The 19,453-nt window shown below is 36.0% G+C and overlaps 1 protein-coding gene and 5 non-coding genes across 10 annotated transcripts in view; all 6 read left to right on the top strand.

Moving 5' to 3' along the window:
- LOC124153890 (dynein heavy chain, cytoplasmic) overlaps positions 1–19,453 on the top strand; it is a 116,953-nt gene that overhangs the window by 91,211 nt on the left and 6,289 nt on the right. For all 5 annotated transcript variants that reach the window (XM_046527276.1, XM_046527275.1, XM_046527274.1 and 2 more), the window contains 13 exons: positions 2,154–2,271; positions 3,997–4,212; positions 4,639–4,794; positions 5,776–5,949; positions 6,040–6,204; positions 6,288–6,585; positions 7,126–7,337; positions 7,897–8,073; positions 8,437–8,660; positions 9,336–9,498; positions 11,395–11,687; positions 14,330–14,543; positions 17,200–17,394. In XM_046527276.1, coding sequence (XP_046383232.1) covers positions 2,154–2,271; positions 3,997–4,212; positions 4,639–4,794; positions 5,776–5,949; positions 6,040–6,204; positions 6,288–6,585; positions 7,126–7,337; positions 7,897–8,073; positions 8,437–8,660; positions 9,336–9,498; positions 11,395–11,687; positions 14,330–14,543; positions 17,200–17,394 — 2,605 coding nt within the window. The remainder of the gene's footprint in view (positions 1–2,153; positions 2,272–3,996; positions 4,213–4,638; positions 4,795–5,775; positions 5,950–6,039; positions 6,205–6,287; positions 6,586–7,125; positions 7,338–7,896; positions 8,074–8,436; positions 8,661–9,335; positions 9,499–11,394; positions 11,688–14,329; positions 14,544–17,199; positions 17,395–19,453) is intronic.
- Positions 6,723–6,797, top strand: LOC124154779. The gene has a single exon (XR_006864031.1). It is a non-coding gene; the product is annotated as a small nucleolar RNA SNORD60 (small nucleolar RNA).
- On the top strand, positions 7,727–7,804 carry LOC124154776. Its single transcript, XR_006864028.1, has one exon. It is a non-coding gene; the product is annotated as a small nucleolar RNA SNORD60 (small nucleolar RNA).
- Positions 8,255–8,331, top strand: LOC124154775. The gene has a single exon (XR_006864027.1). It is a non-coding gene; the product is annotated as a small nucleolar RNA SNORD60 (small nucleolar RNA).
- Positions 8,818–8,891, top strand: LOC124154778. Its single transcript, XR_006864030.1, has one exon. It is a non-coding gene; the product is annotated as a small nucleolar RNA SNORD60 (small nucleolar RNA).
- On the top strand, positions 14,164–14,237 carry LOC124154784. The gene has a single exon (XR_006864035.1). It is a non-coding gene; the product is annotated as a small nucleolar RNA Me28S-Gm3255 (small nucleolar RNA).

The raw sequence follows: 19,453 nt of genomic DNA, 5'->3' as shown, positions 1-19,453 counted from the left end.
ATTGATGATATCAGTGTGATGACACTGTAGTTGTGAAACTAGAAACCTTTAGAAACTAGGCCTTTAGATGTTTGATCCTGATAAGCATCAATTTCAATCACTGCCCATCCCTACTTACCTTTTATTACTTGACTGAGGACTCATGAGAAAGCGTATCACTTATGGAAGAGTAAATATCAGACTTTCAAGTTAGGTAACTGATGAACTGTTAAACCATTTATTTGACAGAAATTAGAGGATTCTCTTGCTTGGGCCAACTTCCTGCTGGTGTTGTCATAAGTTATTTTAGGAATGTAGACTGACAACATCTAACGACCTTCTATAGCTTTTGCTGCATTTCTTATGCTATCTAAAGTAATTGCACTTGCAGGATACAGAAAATCAAGACCACAGATTAAAATAAGTCTGGAGTTTTGGATGGTTCAAAATGTTTTAATTCTTTCTGTTGCATGTTTGCTTGATCACCATAGCATTTTGAAGTATTTGTCAAAACCTAGTTAAGTAAAGTTTTAAGAACTGAATTCATGCATGAGCTATTGGCTGGTATTTTTTTCTCTACTTTGCATTTTAGTGTGCATAGCATTAACATTTGCATGATATTTTATGTATCTAAGCTCTGACATTGAATGATAAAGTTGTCTCTGAGTGGCTAGTACTTTTTGTACTCAATGAAGTTTTCTTTACCACTACATTTTAAGAATGGTGCACTCAGTGTATTCATTTGGTAATCTTTCTATTGCCAGTAAGGCACTTGAATACCAATTTCACTAATTTAAACACTCTTAAGAGGGAATTCAACCCATTCAAGGTTGATAATGTGGAAGTTCAACATATTGAAATAAAATGTAGTTGCACTTTTCCACAATTGTACTCTTAAGGGGGATGAAGACCACTCCTATTTCAGTGATGGTATCTGTTAAATGTTCTATAAAGAGCTATGTCTTTCCACCCAAAAGTGTTTTAAGGATATCCAGATGGCCTTGAAATGCTATCTATCTTAAAAGGTATTTCTATCTCAATATTGTCTTCTTGGATTCAAAATTGTGGATAAATAGTGTCGTTTCAATAGTGCTGCTTGTGCCCATTTCGACCAGGATTTCATTATACAGATGTATAATTTCTGTCAAGAGCACTAAATCAATTTAGCTGCAATCCTCAGTTAAGGAAGTATTTTTTTGTTATGTAGTATTTTTAACTTTATAAAACTGTAATATCTTAAATCAACAGCCTGAATTAGAATAAGAAGTTTCATTCTGAAAGCATTTAGTTTGTGAAGAACCATTTTGACTGGCTATGCTGCCTCACTTTTACTCTTCATTTTAAAAACCAGCAGAATTTTCTCATTATTTTAGAGGATGCCCACTTATATATAAGACTGTCTTCCAACAAAATCCAAATCCATGGATATTAGTTACCTTCACACTTTGGAGCTAGCTTAAATTGCATGTCTGGAGTGATAGATGTAGTTCAGTGACTCTCCACCCCTAAGCATTTTGAGGTCACTTATGTCGCATGGGCGTCAGTCAAACAGGTCTGTCAGGATGGAAAGGATCACTGGCAGAGGTTTTGTATAGTGTTTGTGTTATTGCATGAATCTAAAATACATAGGAAAAGAAACTTCACTTTGCACATTTGAAACTTCATTGTTCCCATTGTTTAATTCTGTGGAATCTAATTTTCATACATTTTGAAACTGCTATATGAACAAGCTTCAGCTTTAAATAATGCCTAATGTGTCTCATAGTTTCATATAGTTTTTCCGTAAGTCTAATATGGGATAGAGACATTAAAATTGTCAGTAACTTCATGCTTCTTCCTGATTCTCCCTCATATTAGTGCCAAAAATTTCTTTCTTTTTCATTTTTCTGCTAATGAAAGTGAATGCAAGCCTTGATTTGTCTTGATTTTCTGTGGGGAGGTTTACAACTTCTTACATGTCAAATGATCCTCATTGGTGCCTTTGTTACATTAATAATAAACATCTGCTGCCCTTGGGTGAGATTTAATTTTTATTTGATACAAGCAGACAATTTTATGGGGAATATCACATGAATTTCTTGATCTCTCTTAAATTCATCATATTACCCATGAAATTTGGTGGTCTAGTTTTTCTGAAGGAGGTGCTAATTATTGTATAATTTGTGGAATTACAGTGATGAAGTTCGGGAGAAAATGAGAAACAGGTACCTCAGTAATCCTGACTATAACTTCGAGAAGGTGAACCGTGCAAGTATGGCCTGCGGTCCAATGGTGAAGTGGGCCACTGCTCAGGTAACATTTGCTTTTGCTTCTAGTGTGAGAATGCTCTGTAATTAAAGGTAGTTTAAAATCACTTGATGCTAACAGCTTAAGGTTCAGCAAATTATTTTTTTAAATCCAGCCTTAACACTTTGATTGCTGGACTAATTGGATCGGTGCCTAATTTTGTAAATTTGAGTGAAGCATAAGTGACTCAATGTACCAAATTGCTGTGAGTAAAACCCCCCCTTTTTTCCAAAAATCTCTGTGGAAAAAGTCAGGGAGGCTATATTTGAGTGTAAGTGACGAATTTGGCAACCTGAACATCACCATCAATGTTTAGTTTTCGTAAAAACATAATTATTTGATTGTTTTCTAAGGTTATTTTAAGAGTAAATTGTTCTGTTGTATTTTTTTATCATTGGAAATTGGAGTCTATTTCTGTCATATTCAGTTTGCTATCCACCAACTTCAAAGGAATGAGGCAAGGATTTGAAGTGCCCACGTTGCGATCATGACCATTCTTTTGTCCCAGCAATTCATTAGAATATCTCTTCACCAAGTACTAATGGAACCACTCTGACTCAACACTAATTGTACATTAATTCTACTATCCACACTTATATCGTCATTTCTTTCTTAAAATTATTTTAATATCTAGGCGTGTCATATTTCCCATCCCACGCCACAGCATCAGACAACATAAATTTACAGAGTTAAAGCTTTTGTTTGATTTAATCATTATTTGGAAATGAAGAGACTTTCCCCGTACCTAAGATTATTTGGATCATTATGTGGATTGAGGGATGTATTTCCTGGCTTAGGCATGATGGATCAGCTGAGCTGTTTAACTCATTGGTTTTCAATTTAATGAGCAATATTATCTTTATCATGTGTCCTAATTTTTTTAACAGCAGAATAACTTAGGGTAAGCACACAGTAAAGCTGATGCTAATATAAAACCAATACAATTATGTTATTGTTTCTGCTAGCTTCTATTATCAAGGAAGCAGCAAGACGATTCCTTGCTGGAACAACATACTGGAATTTTTCTTTGGGATGAGAAATTATGGCTGGCCATTTTCTATGTCATGTTCAATTGAAGCTATGGAGTTAAGGGTTCGAAATCTTACTCAAGAAATAACTATTTAGCTACAATTATGTTATTGCATTAATACAGCTATTCATCATGATTTTGCATACCTGTATGTGGTATTACTGTGGAGACTATTGAAAAACTGGTTTTTTCTTTTCAATCATCATAATTAAACCTTTGAAAGCAGAAATGAAACTCTGATTTTCAAGGCTATCAAGTAGGTGATGCATATTTTGCCAATAAAAACAGGTGATTTTTCTCGTCTCATTTAAAAAATATACCGAAGAAAGGAGGTATCAAATTATTCAATTCAGAAACTCAACCTGACATAAAATGTATAGAAAAAATTTCAACTGGTTTTTATGAAATAGAATGACTTTTAAGCAAAAATTAACTCATTGGGCACAATATTTTTAGATCTGATAGTGAGAAAATTCACTTTTACACCATGACCACCGAACATATTGTACATCTTAAGTTTTAGGACTCTTAACTCAATATATGTGTATATTTTTCTAAAGTCAAGCCTCAAAATATTTTAGGTGGTATGTTATAGTTATTTGGAGAAATATGGTTTATTAGATACTTCAATGTTAAAATAAATAGATTTAGCTCATCCGTTCTTACTGGAGCATTTGGTAATGGTAAAATTTTATATTCAGGTGAATTATGCTGACATGTTGAAGCGTGTTGAGCCGTTGAGAGAAGAACTTAATTCCCTCGAGTGCCAGGCAGATGAGAACAAGAAGAAAGGCGAGGAAGTGAAAGACTTGATTGCTCGCTTGGAGCAGAGCATTGGGTCATACAAGGAGGAGTATGCCCAGCTTATATCTCAGGCACAGGCCATCAAAACCGACCTGGAAAATGTGCAGGCCAAGGTAATTGGGATGGCACAATGGATCAGAACATGTTTTATATTTTTCCTGGTGTTTCATTAATTTTTGGGGAACAATGTGACTAATGGAGTTATATTACTTTTTACCAGGGAAATAGAAATTCAATGATATGAAATTGGGGTTTTCCAAAATTATTGTTAGTATTGTGTATGTCTTCGGAAAATTTCTTATTTCCCTTACTGATCAATGTTTGGTGCAGTATTTTTAGATGAATCCTTTCATTTGAAAATTATTAAGGATATTTTGTTTAATGCAGTAGGAAAGTTAAAGGGCTTCAAGGCATGGAATTGAATCATAAATATGGTGTGAATGTTGTTTGTGTTTGATTGGTATGTAAATGAAATTTAAATACTTCAAACAAAAACCTTCCTCAGCCTACCAAAGTCATGAATGTATTTTGTATTACAGGTGGATAGGTCAATAGCTCTCCTGAAGTCGTTGGGCATAGAAAGAGAAAGGTGGGAGGCTACAAGTGAGACATTTAGATTCCAGATGTCAACCATTATTGGTGACGTTCTCTTGTCTTCAGCATTTTTGGCTTATGCTGGATACTTCGATCAACATGTAAGTATGATGACAAAAACTGTTTTAGCATCCATTAGATCCAAATAAAGGCATACAGTATGGTGGAAGAAATGGGTTGTGAGGTACAAATTAATCCAAGGCATCTTAAGCCAATCAAAACCTGTCACTTGTAAATTGACCTATTATGTAATAGCTTTTTGCAGCAACACTTACTTATTTCATTTTTGACAATCTCGACTATGAATTTATCATGGTAAAGTAGGAAACAATTTGTTCAGAATATTGGAAAAAGAGTAGTGCTGACCCATCTCCTATATTGTACGAGATCGGGATATCAAGTGTATACATATCAAGAAAAGGTTAAGTTAATGGACATGGGATTATGCTTATGAGGATAATTGGGTCGTACTTAGTTGTTGTGTAATTTCAGACTTCTTGTTACCTTGTAATGCATTGTTGATTTTTCCCCTAAAGTCAAAGAAGTAATTTAACAAGAAGTTCACTCATTATGTAATGGCCATGAGAATGAACTGCTTAAAATTTATTAAAGGTATGTAAAATTGTCTGGCTCTGTCCAAGTGATGATACATTGGTAAATTTTTTTCTGACACCTCTTATGACTTCTATTGATTAGTCACTCTTATCTGATGGGCAAAGACAGTGCCTGGGCTATTGTTCCAGTATCAGTTAAATTCAGTATGTGTGGACTTTAGTGTTAGTTTCCAATTTTACTATTTATTCCTCTGCTACTGATCAATTTCTGATAATAGTATAACTTTCTGTGTGAAGGAAAAATTTCCTGGTGTGGGTCTGGCACATAATGCATTGAGCTAAAACCGAATGTTATCTTATTTTAGTTGAAGGCAAAAAAACCTCCATAATATTTTTCTCCATATTAAAATGTATTGAAATTAGTGTGATACGAACATTTCCACCGTGACAATATTATTTAAATTGCCCATTTTGAGTAAATTGCTTTTTTCAAAACCCTGTGCTTATTTTTTCTTCTCTCATGGGTAGTATCGACAAAACCTTTTTGGAACTTGGTGTCATCATCTTCAACAAGCAGCACTTCAATTTCGCCCTGACATTGCAAGGACTGAGTACCTTTCCAATCCTGATGAAAGGCTGCGTTGGCAAGCAAATGCTCTTCCAACTGATGATCTTTGTACTGAAAATGCCATCATGCTGAAGGTAAATTGATGGAATGTTTAAGTGGATGGAGTATATGTCTATTTTTCTTTACTTGATTAATTTTTCATTGAATTTTTGTGTTGTTTACAGCGGTTCAACAGGTATCCCCTGATAATTGACCCATCTGGCCAAGCAACCGAGTTTATCCTGAATGAATTCAAGGACAAAAAAATTACAAAGACTAGTTTCTTGGATGATGCTTTTAGAAAGCATTTAGAATCAGCCCTTCGATTTGGTAATCCTTTGCTAGTCCAGGTAAATATTGTTTAGGGTGTATGTTCATGTATTGGCATTATGGGTGAACTGAAAATGGAATATATAATTTTTCTTTTCTTTAGGATGTTGAAAACTATGATCCAATCCTTAATCCAGTGTTGAATCGTGAATTGAGACGTACTGGTGGAAGAGTTCTAATCACTCTTGGAGATCAAGACATTGACTTGTCTCCATCATTTGTCATCTTCTTATCAACAAGGGATCCTACTGTTGAGTTCCCTCCAGATATATGTTCTCGTGTGACCTTCGTCAACTTCACTGTCACACGTTCCTCTCTGCAGTCCCAGTGTCTGAATCGTGTGCTCAAGGCTGAGAGACCAGACATTGATGAAAAGCGCTCTGATTTACTTAAACTACAAGGTAAGATAGAGTATTTTGTTAAGTGTTTACTCCTGAGGCCCAACATCAGTTAATCTGGCTGAAGAGTTATTATTGTCCTCATTGTGCAGTTTGAGAATTGTGAAAATTTTTAGCAGTAAACTAGATTCCTGGCTTTGCCCAAGTGATGATAATTTATTTTCTTCTGACACCTCTTATGAATGCTTTTGATTATCCATGTTTATCTGATGGGTTTAAGAGATAGTTGATAGAAGCAGCCAAGATTGATCTAAGTACATATGATAGTATTAGTAATTGAAAATATTTTTGTATTTAAATTTGAAAATATTTTGAATCAACGATTCTAGTATATTTTGATGTTTTTCTTCTTTAATTTAAAGTGGTGTATTTTGACCATTTCTGGTTTTGTAAAAGCTCATGCTTGCAGATGTTCAAACATCTTGAAACTCAGAAGTGAAATTCATTTTGGGGAAACAAAGTGGAGGCAGAAATGATATGGATAATTTTGAAGTCATTAATGGTTGTTGTTCTCTTTTATCATCTATTGATAAACAACTTAAGGTGAATTCCATCTGCGACTGCGGCAGTTGGAGAAGTCTTTGCTGCAGGCCTTGAATGATGCCAAGGGAAAGATTCTTGAAAATGACAGTGTTATAACAACACTTGAGACATTGAAACATGAAGCTGCTGAAATCAGTAAAAAGGTTGAGGAGACCGACAAAGTTATTGGGGAAATAGAAACAGTCTCTCAGCAATACATGCCTCTGTCACAGGTGATGCATCTTTTGGTCCTGCCATAGGTATCCTTACTGAGCTGAAGTGTATTAGAATCTGTGTTAAAATTACTATCAATATTCAGTGAAATTATGGGTTAAATAAAATTGATTTGATTTGAATTTGATTAAATAGTTTTGGTGGGCTAAAAAAATTCCAATTGAATTGTAATAGTAAAAATATTCCGATTTCATTCGTAGTGAATTCTAATATGCTCACAGGAGTCATTATTTGAAATACTGCCATTTTTACCTTTGCTTTGACCTATTGATAGGTGGATCTTAAGGTTCACAAACCCATGAAAGCTTATGAAATTTTCATTTTATGTCCTTAACCGAGTGATATTGGTTTGTTATATTAGTTATATAAAAAAATGACATAGGTTGTGCTCAAGTGATGAAAATTATTTTTATATTTTCTGACACCTCTTATGAAACTTTTTGATTATAAAATTAATCTGATGGGCTAAAATACCAAAAATTACAGATAGTGTTTACTCTATAAAAAGTGTTATGTTTATGTGTTTTGAAATTTCCCCTTTTTGTCTTGTGATCGTAGGCTTGCAGCAACATATATTTCACCATGGAAAGCTTGAACCAAATACACTTCCTGTACCAGTATTCATTGAAGTTCTTTCTGGACATCTTTTCTTCTGTCTTATGTGATAATCCTAAGCTGCAGAAAATTAACGACTATGGAGCTCGCCTTGATATTGTCACCAAAGATCTTTTTGGTGTAAGTATGACTTTTTTTTTAGTTCAATTAGGCTTTCATATTTGACTGAGCTGTTGGTGAAGCAGTTTTTGCTGCATTTTTGATTGCATATTTAATGGATTTAGAATTTAATCAGCATGTCTCAATTATATGAGTTTTATATGTTCTCAGTTATAAAAAAAAACTCAGGACATGGGTTGTGCTCAAGTGATGATATTGATTTTTTATTTTCTGACACCTCTTATGAAACTTCTTGATTATCAATAAAAACTGATGAGCTGAAATACTGAAATTCGCTGATTGCTTTCTCTTACAAAAAATTTACATTTTTGTTTAAATTATTTACCTAAAACTTTATCAAGTTTTCATCTTTCTCTCGATTAGGTTTCATATGAGCATGTTGCTCGAGGTATGCTGCATACGGACAGGCTGACTTTTGCCCTTCTGCTGTGTAGAATCCACCTTAAAGGTGTGCCTGCTGAAACTCCACTTGATGCAGAATTCCATTTCTTCTTGCGTGGCAAGGAAGGTGTTCTGTCTGCACGACCACCTAACATTGAAGGTCTCAACCAGGAGCAGTTAGAGGCATTAATGAGATTAAGTATGAGGTGAGTGGACAAGAGGGTTGTTTCTGAAGACATTTTAGGGTGATTGAAATGGGATGTGTTCATTAGCGCATATCATGCAGAAACTTCTTCAGCGATTGATAACTCCATTATAGCATGAGGTATATGCTTGGTTTTCAGGTAGGTGCACTTTCTACTGTCCAAATGATGATATTCATTTTAATTTCTGACACCTCTTATGAATTTTTGTGATTCTTACCAAATCTGATGGACAGGACTAACTTCAGAATCGTACATTATTATACTCATCACTGTGAAAGTTATGTGAGAATGTTTGCTCAATTTAAAGGCTTCTTGAGTTTATGTTGCCTAAATATTTCATGTGAATAGTAAGGAAAAAATGTAATTCCAGCTAGTTAAGAAGAATTGCATAAGAAACACTATTTAATGGCTATATTGCCAAATTGGTTATAATTCAGGTAGCTCAGTGATCTGTGCTTTGGGCCTTGGGAATTTATTTAGAGATTTTTCTTCTGTAGATTGTTGGTTTGTATTTTTAATCTGATCTGCTTGAGTGTAGTTGATCTACTGGAATTATTATCCAGTCTAATCTGTTGTTTGTGCAGGGAATATCTTAATTAAGTTACTTTGCACTAAAAATTATGTTCAAGAAAAATCTGTATCAGGTTACTTAAGTGGGCTCTTTTGATATTTCAGATTGCCTGCTTTCAAAACTCTACCTGAAATGATAAAGGATATGCCCGAGTTCCGACCTTGGCTTCAGCTGGGCACTCCAGAGCAGTGTGTCCCTCAACTCTGGCATGAAGATAAACCACTCAGCCCTATCGGGTCTGCTATGTATCGCCTTCTAGTGATCCAGGTGAATATTTTTATGCTTTATTCACTTTAGAATTACTTGTGGAAAGGATAAAGGCAGTGGTAGCATATGTGTATTATCAACTTGGGAATGCCTGAAGCTAACTGAATGTGCCTTAGAAGTGTTACAGAGTTGATATTGGATAGATTTAATATTACTCATTCTTAAATAGCTTGAGGCTGTATAAATTAGACAATAATTGCATCTGGTTCCTCATATTATAAAAAAGTTAAGCCTTTCTTCCGCTTTTCATACTCTGATTTGAATTACAGTTGACTCTCATTAATACGAACAATGTTATTACAAATTTCTTGTTATTAAGAAGCTAATCGATGGTTTCGATGAAAAGGCCTATCCAATCTATATTAAAAGAAACTTTATTACGAAATTACGAGCTTCAGTCCCGGTCCGGGCGGTTACAAAATGAACTTCATTACGAAGTTCCATGAATAAGTTACGGCATTTAGGTGTATTTAAACTATGCTACGTTATAATCATTGCGCTACGTTTAAATTCTCCTCGTGTACTGTGCCCAAGAGCATCAATTATATTTCTTTCTTCAGTAGGAGATACTTAAGTTTGCACGCAACATGATATAATAAGATTCATTCCTGTGGAATCATGGTGATCTACTCGATACCGCTCATAAATTACGATTAGTATGTCCTCTTCTTACGGACATTTGATTTATGAACTTTCAGAAGTGGAAACATTTAAAAAATTCAAGAATGCCCAAAATTTCAAATTTGGTGCCTTTGGAGTTGGCTGATGGGACGCAGTGTGGTGTGAAGGAACTGGCTCTATGAGCACAGTCTGAGCAAAGTGTCAATTAAATCTCTTGTGAAGCCAGTAACTGTTCAGCGTTTAGCCTGTTCTTTCTTCCTGCGGACAGCACATTTTATTCGGCTCCATCCGCGTCGCAGGCACAGCTAGATCAGTTCGTTGCAATCATGTGTTAACACACAATTGTAATGCAATGGTGAATTCTGCAGGATAACCGCACTCCGCGATGCCTTGCATAGGTTAATCATCTTACGAGTAAGGTCTCAGAAGGCATCTTGTTCGTATATCAAGGACTTACTGTATTCAGGACTATATCAACCCTCGATTGCGTCATGCGGCATTCTTCTATTGAGAAAACGAAACAAATGTGCTTGTTTTTATATATTTGCCCGTTATTTAACCGCCTATACCATACACTTATAAGCTATTTCGTAATGCGATTACTAATTCAGGAGATTGAAGAGACAAGAAATTTTGACATTTTTTTTTCGACAATTTCTAAAAGAAACTATTAAACGAATTTCGTTATTACAAACCTCTAGTTTTTTGGTCCTGTGAACTTCGTAATAATGAAAGGCTACTGTAATTTGTGGTACCATGGTATGAAAAAGTATCCACATTCCTTCTGAAATATCGATGACTAAGTTCTAACAACACGTATCTCAAAAATAGCAGATTTTCAGAAGAGCAAAAAAACAATATTTATTACTTGCACACTGAAATTAAAAAACCAAAAGTTCATAAAATTGAAAAAGAAGCATTCATTTGCAAACAAAGAGTTGTTTTTTGCTTGTATTTTATTTATTTAATGCTATTATGCTTTAAGATACCTGTCTCAAACCGGCTGAAATTGAAATACGTGTTTTTAGAACTTAGCCATCGATATGCCTTTTGCTAAAGTTAGTGAGGCATCTTTTCGTAATGCTGCTGTGAAAATAACACTGCTGTCTAGATGATGATATTTATAATATTTTCTGACACCTCTTATGAATTTTATTGATTAATGTATTTTTTTCTGATGGACATTTTAGCAGTGTTTGTTCTAGTGAGGTTCTTCGTAGCTAATATTGTGTCGAATTGATGCTTATTCAATCGATTATACTTGTGGTTTTTCAGGCTTTCCGTCCAGACAGGGTTATTGCTGCAGGACAGTTGTTTGTCTCTGCAGTATTGGGAGAGGGTTTCATGGCTGCTGCTGAAACAGAGTTGGATTTAGCTGTGTGTGTCGAGAATGAGCTCAGTGCCCATGTCCCTGCTCTGCTGTGCTCTGTACCTGGTTATGATGCATCTGGCAGAGTGGACGATCTAGCTGCAGACACCGGTCATCCTCTCGCTTCCATTGCTATTGGGTCTGCCGAAGGCTTCAGCCAAGCTGACCGTGCTATTAACCTGGCTGTTAAGTCTGGAAGGTAAAAGAATCAATTTAAATATAATGACCATATTAAAATCTCAAAGGTGTTACGTAAATCATTAAGAATAATTTCAATGCCATATGGGCTGGTCAGTGGTGTAGCCAGGATTTTGAAAAGGGGGGGCTCCCCTGGAGATTTTGGGGCCCTTTGGGGTGCATGGAAAATACCCTAGGGCAACTGGGGTCGTCCTCCAAAAAATGTTCGGATTTTTGATGTTGAAAATATGATTTTTAGGACTCAAAAACAGTAATCTTGTAGAAGTATTTATTTATCAAAAGTTATTTATTGAGTCCGTCCTACACGTTTTTGGCACCTCTTTATACCGTATATCTCCGAATATAGTCCCCCCTCGAATATAGTCCCCCCCCCCAATTTTGAGACCTCAGTTTTGGGAAAAATTTTAAAATGTAAAGGAAGGCAATTTTTCTGTGGTTAGCAAGTTAAGATTCTAGATTCGATAAAAACTATTATTTTCTTTGAAGATTAAGAACAAATCTGTTCACATATTTTCCATCACAACAAAATAACTATACCTAAAACATGTTGTGATCCATTGCATGTATCAGTAATTTATAGTTCCTTAACCAGATGTAATGAAGAAATGAGAAATTTTTTTAAGTATCCAAGGCTATTGTATTTTTTAAACCTTCACAAATTATTAATATTTTTGATTTCCAAATGACTACAGACAATGTCAATATATAAGCTTTAACTTAAAGCCCATAAACAGTATTGCATTTGGCCCTGAAACTTCCTTAGATCCAGTGTAACACACCCATCAAGTCATCACAAATCCAAGTGACCTGAAGAATTTAGGAAATCTAAATAAAATTGTGTTAAATAAATTATAAATATTATAAAAATATTGCTATCAAATGCCTGCTAAGCAAAACAATTAAACTACAGGACTTACAAATATCAAAGTAATAAAATTAAGAAATAAACTTTTTCCAACAAACATTAAAACTGAAAAAAAATTATATCAATTTTCAATGCCTCGTCGCGAATCATTGCATAAGTTACACAAAGAGCTTCTGCTCTGCATTTGCGCACAAATTCGACGATATTTTCCTCTAATTCTTTGAATCTGCCGCATCGAGACTCCCGAAATGACTTCCGCGATGTATTAGCGCTTTGCTAGCGCTGTAAATACTATGATTTACGGCGTATTCTGCAACGGCTATTTTTAAATTGGCATCGAAACTCCGTCTTTGAAGGCCTCTAATCTGCGGCAGGATTGATCCTCATCTTTCTACTTGATCCATCACCTCACTGTTGAACGTAAAATTATTTTTAATAAAGAAAATATCGCGGAAATAATTGCGAAACGTTATGCGACGTAATTTATCGATCCTATTTACCCTGACGAATTGAAGATATTCCTCAATAAATTGATTACACTTTCGATGCTGAGTCGCTGTATTTCGATCAAATGCAGTAATGCCGGCGCTTCTGGTTTAAAGTCGTCGATTATTGCGCCTTTTCAGAAACAAATGCATCACCTATTGCGCATTCTTGTTCTGTGAAAGCGGCAGTGGTTGTAAACACGAACCGCACGGACGTATAGTAGCTACGGACGCAATGAAATGCTAAATCGTCACGAAAGGTTCACTTTATCTGTTTATTTTTCGCAATTATTTAAATCGTGTAGTTATTAAATGAGCGACGGGTACATATACTATTGATTCAATTCTAGTGTTCGATTAATGTAATGATAGTGTGTGTTTAGTTTTCATTTTAATTATTTACTGTTTTGCGTCATTAAGTGATCAGTGTCGATTGAATTATTCTAACAATACTTTTCCAAGAAAAATTAGCGGCTACCCGATGGATTCCGTGAAAACGCATATTCGATATGCTATTTGAATCGGAATAATCGTATCTGTACAACATTTGTGGTAAAAATTGTCTTAATTTCCGGTAAAACGTGGCAGTATTTACTAATATCTCCGATTATAATCCTCATAAATATACTCAAATAGAAAGACTACGAGAACATTAGCCATTATGCCGTTATTTATTACTTTATGGTCACCTTTAGTATGCTAAATTGGATTACACTCGATTATAGTCCCCCCCCTTACTTTTCCGCGGCCATTTTTGGAAAAAAAGGGGGGACTATATTCGGAGATATACGGTAAGTCTCAATTGGGAGGGGGTTGTAACCTGGAAAACCACCCCTTTGGCTGTGCCATTGGTGGTGGTAGGTTGACACGTAGCAGAGGCAACTGACTGGAAACAATGCTGAGGATAATTCTGTAAAACTTAAACATTTTTTCCTCACAGAAAAAAATGAAATGGAAGAATGTTTTTTTTTCCTGCTCAGGCATTAGGCTGCGGGCCTCCAACTTCCAGACTATGCATGTAATTTTAATGTCCTAACAGTCATTTTTCAGTGCCTATAAAATTTCATTTTGAACTGCTATACAAGAGTGCATGCTTGGTTTTAGCTCATCAACAAATACATTCTTCTGTCTAGATGATGATATTCACATTATTTTCTGACACCTCTAATGAATTTATGTGATTCTAACTTAATCTGATGGACATTTTTTACTATTCACTACTTTGATCATTGTAATCGCCACTGTGATTACTGTTTGTGATTGCACAAGTCTTCTTATTTAATTTTTTTTTAGATGGGTACTGTTGAAGAATGTTCATTTGGCCCCACAATGGTTAGTGCAATTGGAGAAGAAACTGCACAGTCTGCAACCCCATGCTGGTTTCAGACTCTTCCTGACAATGGAGATCAATCCGAAAGTACCTGTAAATCTGCTTAGAGCAGGTCGTATTTTCGTTTTTGAACCACCTCCGGGAATTAGGGCAAATCTGCTGCGTACTTTCAGTACGGTATGTTGAACATATTACTCTATCCTCTTGCATTGGATTTGATAAATTGCTTTTTCTTAATTTATGAAGTACTTTAATTTTATTCTCTTATGAAAATATCTTTGCCTAATTACAGTGGCATAGGTATTTAGTAGAGATGTGCGAATAGTATCCGCGAATACTCGAATACCTCGAATATTAGAAAGTATTCGATATTCGAGGTTTCGAATAGTTATGCGAAAAGTGCCGCCTCGAATACCTCGAATACTTTGAATTTCGCGTCATACACTGCCGCACTCACGTCGTTGGTAGTTGATTTGGAAAAATGTAGAGAACTGTAGTCATTTAGTGCTCGCAGCGCCGTTTTACCCAAGTTGACGAATTACATCAAATTCGTGGATTTTAGCGGCGAAAAGAGTTCGACGAGGGGAACCGAAAATGGTCGGGTGAAAAAATCCGAAAATCCCCGATTCCCCCCACCAGGAGAACCTCAGTGCCGTGGGATAGCAACCTTAGGGCATTTCCCACGATCCGCTATCCCCCTCCATTCAGCACTTGCCTCAACCACTTTGACGCTTTCCTCTTTTCCGAAATCTAACAAAAGGTCCCAGCTCGCGCAGGGATCGCATTACGAAGACCCCTGCTTCGAAAAAAAAATATCGAGTTACGAGAACAACAAAAACGTGTTTCACGCCCTCCCCCCATTTCTCACCCACTGACCTTTTTCTGACTACCTGCTTCGAAGTTCCCCATTTATGGAGGTCAACAGCTGTGTGAGTACCGTGGGATACTTACATTAGCGCATTTCCCAAGATCAGGTATCCCTCTCCATTCAGCACTAGCCCCCCCTCTGAGGCTTTCCTCTTCTTCGAAAAAAAAAGGTCACAGCTTGCGCAGGGATCATATTACGAAGACCTTAGCTTCGAAAAAATACCAAGTTACTCGAGAACAATAGAAACGTGTTTCGGGCCCTCCCTTTTCTCCCCCACTGACCTTTTTTTTCTACCAGCTTCGAAGTTCCCCATTTCTGTGGAGGTCAACGGCTGCATGAGTCATCTATTAGCACAAACGGTGTCTAAGAATGACTTTCGTCAATTGATGTTACACCTTTATTGAATTGAAATATTAGTAATGTGCGCGTAATTTCAAAAAGAATAAGACCAAACACGACGTATTTCTGAGTTAATTTTAGCATTTTACGCAAAAAATAAATGTCAAAATACGGCAAATCTCGATATGAGCAGCAGAGCTTCTCGGAAATTGATGCGGTATTTTTTTCTGAAAACATATACATATCAAGTTACAATTTATGAGTGGTGCTATAAATCTTTATTGTTATAGTCCCAGACAAAGGGATATTTTCTCAGAATATTTGGTTTCTCCCTAATAGCAATTCCAATTCATCTTCTTATCTCGTGAGAACTCCCAAAGATGGACTGAAAATAATTGAAGAAAATCCGGTGGAAAAGAGCTTGTATTTTGCAAAATGCCTCAGATTGTCAGCTAGCACTTGGCAGCAGGAGTGGGGGTAAAGCGATGTTAGTTGAATTAATTATATGCCCAATTGTTTCCATAAAATTAAAATATTCATTAATCAGCTAAATTCCTGTTCGAATCATTTAAAGGAAATCGAAATTACTCCCCAAAATCTTGTGTTGCCTGCTGCATAGGCAACCGAGTCAAACATACCAGCATTCATTTAGTATTCGAGGTATTCGAAATTCGAGGTATTCGAATATTCGAGCAATGATTTAATATTCGAATTCGATATTCGAATTCCAGAAATCTGCTATTCGACCCATCTCTAGTATTTAGTTCTTCATTAGATATTAACTGTGAATGATTACTGAGCAAATTAAAGATAAATGCCGTCAAATGTGCTAACATTGGATTGATGGGATTATGATGTTTAATTGATTGAGATGAATCTAGCTTAAATGCAGCTGGTTTTTATAAAGTGTAAGTAGTTATATGGTTAGGAATGTACAAGTTAGTTCTTTCCTGTTCTTACCTTTTTATTGGATTATGATTCATTAAAAGGGGCAAACAATTTAGATATCTCAGTGTATTAGAGCCCTTCTGGTCATTTTCATAGAAACTGAAATGGTTTCTAAGGCAGACAAAACTAAACCAGAAACGATAAATTAAGAGAGAGATTTTACCAAATGGATAGGTATAGGAATTTGTTTTTCCCCTGCACATTAAAAGGCTTAAATAAATGCTAGGTGTAATTTCGTTAGAGCATTTCCTTTTTGTGTGTAAATGGCTAGTGTCCTAACACCCCCATTACATGCCTGTTGAGTTGGCTTGCTGGGTAGTATGAAGATGTAGAAAACTTCTGTCCAAATGATGAAATTCATCATATTATTTTCTGACACCTCTAATGAATTTATTTGATTTTTGCTTAATCTGATGGACAGTTGTACAGAATTTATCCTTCATTTAAGTTATTGTTCATCATGTTATCACTTTCAATACCTGTTTTTTTTTGTAACAACACTTTGAAAGCCCACAATCTAGAGGATTTTAGTGGAAGCGGGTTGGAATAAATTCAATTTGCCAATTTCCATACTTAGGTAGTGCTAGAATTGGTTTAATCATTAATTCGTTGTTGATAAGTTGATAGTTTTGAAGGTTAAGTTTTAATGAAGTGCATGGTTGATACTTTATGTTGCAGGTTCCTGCTTCACGAATGATGAGACCACCCAGTGAAAGAGCCCGCCTTTACTTCCTCCTCGCGTGGTTCCATGCGATCGTGCAGGAGCGATTGCGTTACACATCCCTCGGGTGGGCTAAATTTTATGAATTCAATGAATCTGATCTACGTGTTGCCTGTGATACATTGGATACATGGATTGATGCCACAGCAATGGTACACCTCTTCTCTAACTCTTGAGATAACTTTTATAGAAATTCGAAGGCTCAACATGCTATGAAAAGTTTAATATAGCTATACTGTTAATTAAGTTTAAGTTTACAGGAAGATTGATTTTGTAATCAGTGTAATCAATAAGTGTTGACTAAGTTTTTTCAGCTTGAATTAATTACAAAGCTGTCATTAATACCTTACTTTGAGGTGTTAATACCATTTACATGTAGGGTATTGTATCTAGTTTTATTGGGAATGCAAGAATAATGAAATACTTGTCATGAATAATGAATAATGCTTGCATATGGGTGTGGTAGTTGGGTTGACCATCCTACTACGAGCGTTGGAAAACTATTAATTTTTTGACTGAAATGACAGTAAAATGGAATACAGTGGAACTTGGTTAGTACGTTCCTCCTTAGTACGTTTTCCTCCTTAGTACGGCGATTTCCCTCGGTCCCGGTACCATCCGAACAAAATACAGGTAAAAGAATTTGGTTAGTACGTTTGAAAAAATTGCGCTTTCCTGGTTAGTACGCTCAATTGCTTGCCGTGACGCAACCCGCAATTCGTTCTCTAGTGTCTTCTTAAGGGTCGCAAACGTCTGAATTCATGATTTAATTTATTATTATTAGCCATTCACATTCTTCCATTCATTACACATCTCTTTCTTCTACCGTAATTTATCCAAATGCATTTCTGAATTCTTGTGACGTGCTGAATAATAAAATGCGGCCATTTTTCGGGAATGTCTGACTATGAAAGACTACAGCCAATAAGAAGCCCCAATTTTCCCCACCCAGAGCTCCTCACCTTCTGTTGCCTTTGGAGCGCTTGGGAGTGCCCACTGCTGCGCACGAAGTTCGAGTGGGAATTTGTTGCTATTGCACGAGTTATCATGATGAAGAAATGAGTCTTAACGGTATTAGACAATTCCCACATTATCTAAAGCAGTACTTCTCCATAAACTCGACGTCGTACGTATTTACTTGACTACTGTTGCAGGAGCAGACGATTCTCTGGATCTCCACGCGAAGCTTAGCTTAAAAATACTTGATCTCGGAACGAAAGCAGACGACATTAGACAAATTTTGAATGTAAATTTCAACTGTTTAATATAAAATTTTCTTGTAATTACGTCGTAATCTAATAATCTTGCGTGTCATCAGTCGATATATCGATCGATTTTACAATCGAAATGGTATAATTCCAGAAGCGAATGTCTACGGCTGTTGCCGTAATTTGAAAGTCAATATAATTTTGCCCAATTTTTATGATGTTTAAAAAACCAGTTGACTTACTCCGGGTTGTTGTTATATTCTCCGAGTACACTGTGAGAAAGAAAAATGACTTGTCTTCGCTTGTCTGAGCTTCACTCGTCCTCGTTCTGTAAATATATATAAATCACGGGAGATAGACGCGGTAATCATGAAATCGTCTCCGGGATGTCCATGAAAAATTGCGATTTTTATTCAGAAAAGGGTTTGTTTTTCATGGTAGCGCTCATTTTCTTGATTTTAAATGTGAAAAGAGTTCAGGTAGGCGATCCTATGAGAACTACCGATAGTAATTGTAATTATGACGACTTTTCCACAGATTGCAATAACCCGGACTGCTATTATTTACTTTCCTCGTTAGTACGTTTTCCTGGTTAGTACGTTCATTTTTCGTGGTCCCTTCAGAAACGTACTAACCAAGTTCCACTGTACATGATAATGGATTGAAAATCAGTGTTGTATTTACCTTCAGTAGATTTTATCTCTTCTTACTATGAGATCAAATTATTTTGGAGAGAGCGAATGAGGATGAAACATGATTTCAGGTGATTTAAGTATACCGGGATTAGCCACGGTGAATCTTTTACGGTTGTTATCCGCAATTCACAAATTGTGTGAAAAATCCACTGGAAAAAAAAAATCATTCGCTTTGACTGGGATTTGAACCTGGATCCCCCCCGATTTCTGGCCAAGTGCTTTAGCCAATAAAGCTACTGAGGGGTCTTCCTCCCCTGTGGAAATTTGAGGACACTACCGGACAGGGTGGTATGAACTGCCATACAACC

The sequence above is a fragment of the Ischnura elegans genome, chromosome 2 (genome assembly GCF_921293095.1).
Source record: "Ischnura elegans chromosome 2, ioIscEleg1.1, whole genome shotgun sequence".
NCBI lineage: Eukaryota > Metazoa > Arthropoda > Insecta > Odonata > Coenagrionidae > Ischnura > Ischnura elegans.
This window is presented reverse-complemented; position numbering and strand designations above follow the sequence as displayed.